The sequence below is a fragment of the Poecilia latipinna genome, unplaced genomic scaffold, assembly GCF_001443285.1.
Source record: "Poecilia latipinna isolate Pla-1442-1.1 unplaced genomic scaffold, P_latipinna-1.0 Scaffold4793, whole genome shotgun sequence".
Taxonomy (NCBI): domain Eukaryota; kingdom Metazoa; phylum Chordata; class Actinopteri; order Cyprinodontiformes; family Poeciliidae; genus Poecilia; species Poecilia latipinna.
In genome coordinates this window covers 79-12,390 of record NW_015117409.1, presented here as the reverse complement: position 1 = coordinate 12,390, position 12,312 = coordinate 79, and the positions used below count along the sequence as shown (strand labels likewise).

At 39.2% G+C, this 12,312-nt stretch overlaps 1 protein-coding gene across 1 annotated transcript; it reads left to right on the top strand.

The window, feature by feature from the left end:
* The first annotated feature begins 742 nt into the window (after positions 1 to 742).
* On the top strand, positions 743 to 11,954 carry bcar1 (BCAR1 scaffold protein, Cas family member). The gene is made up of 7 exons (XM_015026372.1): positions 743 to 891; positions 2,616 to 2,765; positions 4,371 to 4,466; positions 4,730 to 5,107; positions 6,723 to 7,595; positions 8,730 to 8,819; positions 10,541 to 11,954. The coding sequence occupies exons 1-7, from the start codon at positions 817 to 819 to the stop codon at positions 11,084 to 11,086; spliced, it is 2,208 nt and encodes a 735-aa protein (XP_014881858.1). The 5' UTR covers positions 743 to 816; the 3' UTR covers positions 11,087 to 11,954.
* The last annotated feature ends 358 nt before the right edge of the window (positions 11,955 to 12,312 follow it).

Genomic DNA, 12,312 nt, shown 5'->3' with positions numbered 1-12,312 from the left:
TGTGTATGTGCGACAGAAAAAGAAAGGGAGACATCTGGATTGAAGCCAACTGCTGCCAATTGTGCTGAAAGCCTTTTTGACAAACAGGATGACTGTTCTTGTGACACAGAGAGGGAACAACTCTCTGCTTTCTAGATTGGGCCTGGAACTTAAAAGGATTAATTTTGAGTCATTCATTTCAGAAAAAATACCTTTTAAAAAATGAATACATATATTTCCACTATGGAATTTTCTGACAGTTCTCTAGTTGTATGGTTAGTCATTTTAGAATGGACTCATTTATTGGCCTTAGTTATGGATAAGGTCAGGACTGATCAACATGCTGTGGATGATAAAACATTGGTTCTTTACAGGGAAATTTATATTTACATGGATTTACTTTGAGTTATTTGACACAGAAGGTATAAATATTGTGCATGAGTGATGGTCAACACAGAGAAAATGATTGAAATCACAATTTAGTATCAGTATTTGATGTGACCGCTTCAGTATTAAGCAGTGCTAATTTTAGCATATATTGATATTTAGTAAAAGAACTTAGAAAAGAATTTAGAAAAGAAGATTATGATTATTTTATGTTGAACTTCAAACTCTAGAAATTGAGCCTTCAGTATTACAGTTGTGTATTTAATAAGTATTTTATTAATCAAATTTGTATATCGCCATCATCAAAGTGAAAAGATGTTTAATATTTTCCTTTCAAGACATTCTCATCGAATGAAGAAACCGATATTTATTAATTTTTTAACGGTTTGTTAATAGGGTAGTTTTGTCAGTACATTCTGCCTCAACCCATTGAGGACATTCTTGATCTTGATGTGGCCTGAAATGACCATGAGTTTTCTCCCCTGGTCTAGATACACATGGTGGTCTCCTTCTTCGGTTAATCTGGTAAGGGATTTAGTGAGAACAGTTTAGTAATGCTTAATGAAAAACTTAGTTTATTGTGTCAAATATTGGTATTTAGTAAAAAATACAATTGATTACGATTAATTAATTATAACTATAACTTCTAAATAATTTCATACATTTTCCTAATGGTTTAGGAAGCATCATCAGACTAACAGGAGAAGCAGAAACATGAACTTGAACACTGAGATTTCCCTGAATAAATGTGACTCTCTGCTTCGTACATGAAGATGTTGTGAGGTTCCATTTGGTCATACGTTGGGATTGCTGAGGCTGATAGGTTGACTCTTCACTCAAACCATATAACACACAGTTTAAACAGGAGCACAATAGGTCAGCCTGGTTCCCACGACAACTATGACTGGACCCCTGCTCTTTTGTTATGGGCTGTGTTTTTTCTGTATCCGTCCTGAGTTGTGATGAGACAGAACACCTTTAGTCTCAGTTCATTCAGTGTGAAGACAATAAATTCCCCTTCATAGTCAAAGATGTGCAAGTTTTTTTCTCTCAGGAACTATAATTCAATTCTAGAATTGCGTTGCTGAGGGTGGCAACACGTTGGTGGAACTTTGTACTTTAACTGAATTGTTTTATTTTTCAAAACTTCACACCTGCCTTCCCAGGGGAAAATTGCTTTCTTTTGGATAACAATTTCTTCTGTGTGTAGTTGGACAGATGCTTGCCACTATTTTTCATACTTTGCTATGTTGTTATGATGTTTAACCATAACAACAAGGTGTTTTACAACAGGGAACAGCTGAAATAATACCACAACTGAAGGCAGAAATCCCAGAGGAGTTTAAAAGGAAAGCAGGAGCAAAGAGAAGAGGAAGAAGGAGAAAGTTCAAACCATCTCTACCACCCATCATAATGGGCAGCATGAGAGTGTTAGCTAACAAGACAGATGAACTTCAAGACCTGACAAGGACTCAGAAAGAATATAGGGAATGCAGAGTGTTGTGTTTTACTGAGAAATGGCTGCAGGATTTGTTTTGTGCTAATGTCAGTGATTCATCAGCATCAGAACCAGGGACCTAAAAAGGCTCAACAACCTGATAAAGACTCTTCACTCAAACCATATAACACACAGTTTAAACAGGAGCACAATAGACCAGCCTGGTTCCCACGACAACTATGACTGGACCCATGCTCTGGTTCTGGTTCTGTTCCGGTTCTGTTCTGTTCTGTGGACAACTATAGAACCTCTGGAGATGATTATGCAAAGAAGGATTCTTCATAAAATTAAGAAAATTATGGACAATGCTGACCATCCTCTTCATGACACTATCTTAGAAAAGCAGAGTGTCTTCAGTTAGAGGCTTCTTCAAATTCACCGGAATACAGGCTGCTACAGGAGAGCTTTCCTGCCAACAGCTATCACTATCTACAATAACTCTTTGAAGAAAATTAATTAACATTACAAGCGAGATTAAATGTTACAACATTTAATCTCGCTTTGGGATCAAGAATTTTGAATTTGAATTGAATTTGAATTGCTCTGACTTGGCTGTTGCCTTTGCAGGTTGTCATAGTGACATAATTATATGCTGCTCATGTGTCATAAATTTTGGACTTTGATTTTTTTTTCATCCCTGTTGTTCTGTCCTTCTTTGACTCAGGCTGATGCAGGTTGTATGATTATAAACACTATTATTCTTCTTATTTGGAGTCTGAACTGTGTTGTGTCCCTGTGCTGCTGTGTGCAGGTGGTTGTTCCCACTCGAGTGGGACAGCTTTATGTGTACGACACAGTGAAAGCTGACAAGGACGAGTATGACGTCCCACCCAGACATCAGCCACCGGCCCAGAAGGACATTTATGATGTTCCACCCACCCGCCAGCAGTACAGCACCCAGGTCAGTGTTTATGTGTGATTGCAGTGAAAACTGTTTGGCTCAATGGGCTGATATTCTGGTGAACTGGCTAATACCAGTTCACTTTTTCAACTACCATTCAACTACGAACCAATGGGGTTCGCTGCTGTAGAACCCCATTGGTACTTTCTTCAGAAGTCCACCTATCAAAGTATTATAGCCAATTTTACAACTTCAGTTTTTGTAAACATTCTCAAAAGCAGTTGATTCAGATAAATAACTATTATTATTACAGTTTTTTTTATGAACATCTAGTATAGATTTGCCCAATTATAAACACACTTTGCAAAACACTGTACACACTGGCATCCTTTTCACACTGAAATCGATCAAAGACTTTCAAAAGAACACACCTGTGACCAAAATGAATAAACTCAGTGACCACTTGTGTATACACACACACACATGCACACGCACGCACACACATGCAACACACATACGCACACAGGAGAATAATGAGGGGCACACAAATCAGGTTAACAAACTATAAAAAAGGTAATCTGACTTTAATAGAGATTTATAGACTACTATGAGGCTGGATTTAACCTGAGTACATGAGAAGAAGAGGAAGAAATGTCATTGGTCACATGACTGCTGTCAGTGTTTCAGGGCAACATGGGGTAATGATACCCTTTTTTATTTTATGTATTACAGAATGGGGTCCTACAATGCTGAGCTCATTCTGCGACAGCTTCAAACTAAAGGGACCAGATGAGACACATTGTTTTTTGAGAGAATGTAACTTTTCATTGTTATGCTGAGCTCTACAGCTGACTTCAGCAGCAATTCCAATTTACAGTTCTACATATTCTGCTGTTTCCTCTCTTCCTGAACCCCATGGAGGAGTTCTTCTCAGCAGAGGGGTGGACTGTGTATGATCTCTGGCTGGATGTTTGATGGTTGATCCACTATCAATCGTCAACCTTAAACGAAAATCAACCTTTTGACCATAATTCAACATTAAATTTACATGATTTGCTACCTGAGATCACATTGTTCACAAACAGTAATATTATTTACAGACAAGTGAGAAATGTACAGAAAGCCGTCCACTGTTCCCAACAAATTGTGCCTAATTTAAAAGCACTCCCAATAATAAAATCCCAGGTAGAAAAAGTCAACCTTTTTGACTATAATTCAACATGGAATGAACATCCTTTGGCTATTTGGGTATTCAGAGCTTATATTTTCCTAAGTCATAATTTATGTGCATTTTATGTGCAGTTGATGTTATTAGTTGGTGTAAAATGGAATTCCTCAGATGTAATAATAATCAGTGGGGATGTTTTATCCAAACTTTGCCAGTCAACTCCAGAATTATTTCAGTTTATGCTGGAGCGATAATCTGTCCTAATTCTCACCCCAACCTCCCCAAATGGAAGTCAGAAGCACAATCTTTTGTGTAGCTCATATAGAGAGGAAATGGGCTTAATGATACTAATAATCATTGAACTAAGAGACTGAAAAATGTATAAACATTACAAGGTGATAAATGTGAACATTTGTGAATGTGTGGTTTTGTGTTGTTCCAATTACATGTACGCTGTGACAAATTATTTACAAATTTTGTCTTTTCCACTTTTTTAGGTGTATGACACTCCGCCTATGGTGGTGAAGGGGCCATCTAGTGGTCAAGACATATATGACACCCCAGCAACCACAGACAAGAATCCCCAGCAAACTGTAAGACTCTGTTGGGCTGTACAATATAACTATTACCTGAAGCTGCTGACCTTTAGTTGTCATGAATTAACTGCTCCTCCTGAAAAATAACCACAACATATTGCATTTCTAAGCATAAGTATTTGTATTTACCGGTCATTTCTATTTCTCAGCCATTGTGTTGAGCAGTTCTATTTTTTGATATCATGCAAGAACACAAAGAACACTAAATACGAGGTTTGGACCAAAAATGTGAGTGTATGTTGGTTCTTCTGTCTCTTCAGGTGTACAACTTCCCCCCCTCAATGAGTAAAGATGTTCCTGACGGTCAGTTAATCAGGGAGGAGACCTATGATGTGCCACCCCACTTTGTCAAATTGAAGCACCAAGTTCCCACCGGTCCTGGCCAATACCAGCACAACAACGTTAGTGATGATGATGAGCCGCTCATTCCAGAAGATGTTTATGATGTTCCACCTCCTATTCTGACTGAGAAACATCACCGGGGGGAAAGGGTTGCAGTCAGCCAGGAGATCTACGACATCCCAGCCACCCTGCGTGGCGGAGGCCTCCCCAGCCAGGATGTGTACGACTTCCCACGGGAACGAGAGGACCGAGGCAGCGAGAGGGGAGACCAGTATGTCTATGATGTCCCGCCACAGGTAAGGATGCTTCAAGGTGTGGTCCATTTTACCTTCATGCAGACATTGTAATGAAGTGTCCAGGTTATTCTAACACATGTCGATACTTTTCAAACATTTTTGTGTTGCTGTTAACAGAGTTTCTTAACTTACAGTTGAAATTATCTTTACTGCATAGATTCAGAAGTTTTACTTTAGCTTAGCTCAAACACATAGCTTTTGTAGAGAGTCTGTGAGTAGTTAATATCTTACAGTGCCTTGTTATATATCATGTGAACTTTTTCACATTTTGCTAAGTTGTAAACTAAAACTTAAATTGTATTATTGACATTTAGTGTTATACACTCTAAAAAAAATCTATTTGGACTGTAGTTCTGAACTTATTTACATAAATCTCACTTTAGTGATGACTAACTTACATTTTTGTGTGGAATTAACCTATTAGATACAGATTTTTAACTTAAAAGAACTTTTTACTTTGACTTTACTTGAAACAATTAAGTTCAGTCGAGAGGCTAAACCTTTCCTCTGTCCATATCCCCCTGAATGCTGGCTTGGAGTTCAGTGAAATTATTGAACATTCTATCGGATGTATTTTCTATTGATATTGATGATGTGTGTATTGTGGTATATATTGTAATAGATTTGTCAACCGCCTCTGCTAACAGTCTCAGATTGAAAAAGAGGAAGAGGTTTGGATAAACCCGGTGAGGTAGCCACACCGGTATCTGGATAAAACCAGACCGTTCTACAGCAGTTCTAGTCTCTAAAATGTCGCACATCTGACAAAAATTGTTTTATAATTATAATTTTACATATTTTAAGTTTAATTTTTGGGCCCTAAGAAAAGTTTATCTCCACTGATAGTGGTTCTTAATTCTCTCTGGGTCAACTAACTACGACCAGCAGTAAAAATGGCCAATCAAGCACATTTATTTCATTAGAAACTTAAAACAGGAGTGTATTGGGGACGAACTCCCAGTACAGACTGAGAGTGCTAAAGAGAATTTTATATTAGTAGTGTGTATGTAAAAGATTTAATGAGAACTAAATCGCCAGAAGTAAAGAATGAGTTCTGGCTTTTCTGAGTTCATCTGTCAGCTTTAAATAACAGGCTGCCATGAAGATGCTTGGAAGTTTGTGTTGCTGAGAATTCTCTCATTTCCCACTCAGAATCTTAAGTCTAACTTTCCTTTATAAACTGAAGTTCTGTTGCAGTTTAAAATATCTTTCCATCTAAGGTAGTATTTATTTATCAAAAGAAAGTATGAGAACCATTGCTGTAGAGAATGAGTAAATTATTACTGATTTGGTTTGAGGCTTGAGAAGTTTCATGGCAGCCTAAATATATGACATGTAGTAGAGTGGAGTAATGTGACAAGCTGTTGGCTCTGTTCCTAAATATTCTACCTTATTTCAGATCTAGGCTGCATCAGGTGCTCTCTAGTGTAGGTAAGAGAGTCACTATCCAAATGGAATAAACTTTTAAAAGTTCAGCCAGTCCTTCTATTACTCATTTCATGGCATTTAACAGTCCAGTTTCTTGATCAGTTGTTCATCAAAATGTAAATCCATTACTGTTAATATATGTATATGATTTATGAAAGTTGTAATCAGCATCCACGTTGTTCTCCAGGTTGTCCGTGATGCCCAGTCCAATGCTGAGGAGCTGACCATGTCGTTTAAGCGCCTCTCTGCGTCAAGCACAGGAAGCACACGGAGCAACCACTCTGCTTCTTCGTTAGACATGGTTCCTGTCCGGGACACGTCCTCACTTCCTGCCTCCGGCTCCATCCAAGGAAAACCGCTCATGCTGGACCTTGATCAAGCCATGGAGCGTCTGTCTCGCCTACAGCAGGCTGTTGAGTCCAGTGTTTCCCTCATGATGTCATTCATCACAGGCAACTGGAGGAGCCCTGCTCACCTGGATGGAAACCTCACAGCCATTCATCAGGCTGCTGACCGGGTGCGAGCCACTGTCCGAGACTTCCTAGAATTTGCTCGAGGTGCTGTGGCAAATGCTGCCCAGGCCACAGACCGCTTGCTGCAGACCAAACTGGGTCGGCAGGTTGGAAAGATGGAGGAGGTCTTCCAGAATTTGATTCGGCACAGTCAAAGCTTAGACAGCATCTCATGGTCACCCACAGCACTGTCCACTCCGGCTCCAGGAGGGGATGACTTAGATCAACTGATCATAACAGCGAGAGGTATCCCTGATGACACCAAACAGCTGGCCTCCTTTCTTCACGGTAACGCCTCACTGCTCTTCAAAAGGACAACCCGGCAGCAGCAGCAGCTGCCCCTCCCTCCAATCCCTGGGGAGATTAGTGGTCACATGACAGGATCAGGTAGTGGAACCTACCAGGGAGGGGAGAAAGTGCATATTCAGTCACGGCCCCTCCCTTCTCCACCAAAATTTACATCTGCAGAGGAGGAGGAAGGAGTGGACAGACCATATGAGGTCACAGAGGAAGGCTGGATGGAGGACTATGATTACGTCCATCTACAGGTACATTACTGCCACACAAGAAGTTGAGCTAGAAAATCTATTATGGCATAAGTCTCTTTTACACAATACCTTCTGTCCATATCAGTGGAATGCGTTAAATGATCGTTACGTATGGCGAGCTCTTTTACTCACATTACACCATTTTACCTAACCAAATAAGAAAAAATATATTGTAATATTGCTTCACATGGCATCACAGATGACAAGATCTATATTTTGCACCAGGTTGTGTGATGGATGCCAGGTGGTATAAAAATACATTACCTGGGATTCATTGCTCCATCTGCTGTTAAAAATCTGTTATACTATCTGTTATTTAGAGGAAGTCCATGCTTGCTGCCTGCTATCTTTGCTTTTTAATGCAAGATTTATTAAATAAACTAAACAAGAAGAAGCTTCCTAAAACCACTCACAAACTTATGGTTGTGGCTGAAACTGTCTTGTTTTATTGGTTTATGTATCTAGAATTGAATTGTTTGATTCAATGAAGTAGTTTTTGACAGAGATAAAAAAAATCTATATATTGTGATAAATTATTTTGATAAAATAGCAAAGCAAAAAAAAAAAGAGTGAGTTAGCACAAGTCACTACACTTCTGACGTGGGAAGGTGACACATTCCTCTGGTAGTTGGATTTTTTTTTAGGATCAGGGATCTTCTTGTCTTGCTTGCCCATACAGAGAGCTGATTGGGGCAAGTTCCATTTGCACCTGGTATCATAATGGACACCCAGGGATGTATTTTTACACCATATGGCGTCTTTTGCTTCACCTGGCATAAAATATAACACAAATTTGGATACAGGGTGGCATAGTTTTATGCCTTTTGTTCTGGACTTAGCATACCAACAAACTGCTATAATGTGAGTATAAGAACTAAGGAATTGGGTCTTTACATCTCACAATACATGTTCATGCCTGTGTCACAACAGCCTGTACTTCATATTGCGGAGATGAAGAGAGAGGTCAGTCTGAAAATATTGTCCCCAAATATTTTCATTTTAATTTAAAAAGAAAACATTAAGTAGGCTGATACAGAATTTTGTGGTAGAGGGAGCAATGCTATTGCAGTTCTTCTAGTCTCCAGTAGGGGGAAGCAGAAGCAGTAATGTAATATGTGTGTTTTGGTTTGAAAGGGAAAAGAAGAGTTTGAGAAGAATCAAAGACAGCTCCTGGAGAAAGGCAACATAATCAGACACAACAAGACGCAGCTAGAGCAGCAACAGGTTTGTGTTCCTCTGTTTAACAAATCTAAAGGCATTATTAAGTTATACAAGACTGGAAAGAAGAGCTGATAATCAGAATTTCCTACATCTGAAAAGAGATATCTTCACACCCCTTATATTATTTTAGATTTTGTCATGTGATAGACCAACACAAAGTATTGCATATGATTAAATTGAAGTAAAATGCTTTCAAAGGTCAGATATGTATTTATATCCAGTCCCACTTAGTCACAACTTCCTGTGGGAATCTTTTAGTCTTTAGTTGTGTTTCTGGTAAAAACACAAGTTGGTTAAACTGGTAAGTTTAGCACAGCTAAGTTGCTAAGTTGCTCAGACTGAGTCAGATTGGATGGGAAGGGTCTGTGAAGACCCTGCTGTCTAAGATCTGGCTGCCACCATCCTGCTGGAACCCAGTAACTGTCCACTGGAGTGTGTATTTCTGCACCTTCTCCAGACTTCTCACAAAACTCTTGGCAGCTGCTCTGATCATTGCTTTCTCTGTCCAGTCTGTCAGTCCAGATGAACGTCCATTTCCTGGCAGGTCAGCAGCTGGTCCATCCTCTCTCCATGCCCAGGTGAAAGATTGATCAGAGCTCTGGGATGTTGTTGTAGAACCTAATCAAGGCTTAATCTTCCCAACTCTCCCCCTGACCTTTCTGCTGGGTTCCATGACGATTTTTGTTCTCTAATGTTCCTAGCAAACATTCACAGAACATCTGAATTTATTTATGGACCCTATTTGCTCAGTAGGTAGCATGTGAAGGCAGATGGAAAATGAGGCCTGTCACAATAATCAATAAATCAATTTATCACATGATAATTAAAACAAACTCAATCATTTACATTTGCAGGATTTATTGTTTTTCTCTTTTCTCTCTTTCTACCAAAAACTTGATGACAAAAGTCTTCAGATCGATGCTTTATTCTTAACAAGCCCTTTTTTGAGGGACAGTTTTCATTGCAAATTATAAAGTTACAAAGATTTTATAATTTGTTTTATTTGTTTCTGTTGTTTTAATTTATTTTCAATATTTAAAATGTCTTCCAGTTACAGTGTTAAATGTTCATTAGAATTTAACATTTATTGATTTTTGAGAATGTGTTCTTGCATTATCATGCCATTACCATTATATTACTTCCAAATTATTGCAAAACAACAAAATTATTGTCTATTGCAATAATTTCTGGAACAATTTATCGTCCAATAAAATCTGTTGTGACAGGCCTGTGGGGAACTGCCTTCACGTGGAGATGCTCCAATATTCACACTTTTATTTGTAAAAAGTCACTGAACACCAGGTGTCTTTCTTCCTTTACCATTGTACAATACTTTGTGTTGATCTATTATATAGAAGTTCAATAATACACTAAAGTTATGACAGTAAAATGATAATCCCTTTCATTCAGTGGATACATTGAAATTTATTCAGTAGATTCATTTCAGTGAAATTCTGTCTAGTTTTTGAATTTTTTCAGCCATGGTGGTAAAACAGGACAACGTATCAGCCCAGAGCCTCCTGTTGGGTTCAGAATTCTAGATTCAGTTTAAGAAAAATAAATAAATAAACATTACTTTTATTATCTGAGGAGACATAACTTTAAAAAAATGTTTGAACATTTACCTGATTCCTATCTGTTTCTGTGTTTATGGCTGTCTAATCATTTGTGATCCTTGGTAAAATGTTGCTCTTTTTTTTTTTTTTTTTTTTTTTTTTTTTAAGATTAAACAATTTGAGCGGCTTGAGCAGGAAGTGAGCCGGCCAATAAACAATGACATGACAGGCTGGGTTCCTTCTCTCCACCATCCTCTGGCCAACCAGCTGTCCACGAACGGCGCCGGAGAGCCCCCATCCTCCAAGCTGTGTCACAGTGACCGCCAGCTCCTCCTCTTCTACCAGGAGCAGTGTGAGCAGAACATCACCACGGTTACCAATGCCATTGATGCCTTCTTCACCGCCGTCAACTCCAACCAGCCGCCAAAGATCTTTGTGGCACACAGCAAATTTGTCATCCTTAGTGCGCACAAGTTGGTGTTCATTGGGGACACACTATCACGCCAGGCCAAGTCTCCAGAGGTGAGGGGTCGCATGGCCCAGAGCAGCAACACCCTGTGTGAAAAACTCAAAGACATCGTAATCAGTACGAAAACAGCCGCGCTGCAGTATCCGTGTGCTGGAGCAGCCAGAGAGATGACGGAGAGGGTGAAGGAGCTGGCCAGCTGCACGCAGCAGTTCAGGATGGGCCTGGGCCAGCTGCTGCTCATGTAGGAAGCCAAACCCAAACTGTACTGCACTGTTCCACACACAGCGGTGGGGGACCGGAGGGGAGCTGGGGTACGTCCTCTGAGTGGACGTACCCCACTCAGAGTACAGGAGTGTGATTGGACTAAATCCAGGACTTTTTATCAGTTTAATCCTGAGACGCAGCAGTAAGACTTTCTGGAGTCCTTGTTCACTGGAGTTGAGCCGTCATCTCTCTTCCCTTTCTCCCTGTGCTCACTGGGATCATTCCTGTCTTTGACTTCTCTAACTACACAGCAGTACAGGAACATTATGGTAGGTGGGCTGTAAAATAACCAGTGTAAATATTTATCTTCCCTGTTTAGAGAGACGAACAGAAAGAACAATTCATCGAGAAATAACACTAAATGTTCCTTTTTTAAAGAAAAAATTATAAAATCATAATTGTAGCCTAAGACCATATAAATCATTATTAATATTGCCTCTACTGTATAATTATGGCTCTGTTTCTTGATCTTTGTATCATTATTGGTAGGGATGTATAAATTCCAGATGTTATGTATAGCTCTATGTTGTAGTGAGTGCCTCCATTCTCCATCCCTGACACACATCTTTCAATGTCACTTGATGATCTGTGGTTGCCCTGTTAACTCTGTGTCGAAAGTGGCTCATGCTATGATAGCTGGTCCACCTGAGTGCCGCTGCTACCCAAAAGACACCCAAAGCCCTGAAGCTGCATGTGCAGCTATAACGTTATAAGTGCCATCTCACAGGATTTTCTTTTTTTCTTTTTTTTTTGACAAACTGTATCTATGTTGTTTTGTAAGAGGCATGTATTCAACTAAAGTGTAAAAGGTTAAAAACCAATGCAATTAAATCTGCTTTATGTCTTTCTTCTTGTGGTTATGATGAAAACATTGACAGCAGCTGAGCCTCCAGAGCAACGTTCCAGTCAATGACAATGTAATGCTACAATCAACTGTGGAAAAGTTACAAACAGAATGTTCTTAAAAGTTTAATGATTTAATATTTGTTTCAGAAGGAATAAACATGTGACACAGACTGTGGAGACATCTGAAAGCAACATTTGTAGACAATAACTGATCTAAAGTTACATTTAAAACAGCAGATCATCACTACCCAGGTCAATTGCTGTTTCAACTAAAATGTTTAATTCTACATGGAAAAACATTTAGTCATGGAAAACCAGGGGTGAAAGTAGTTTTTAAATTCTTTGGGGTACTATGACATAA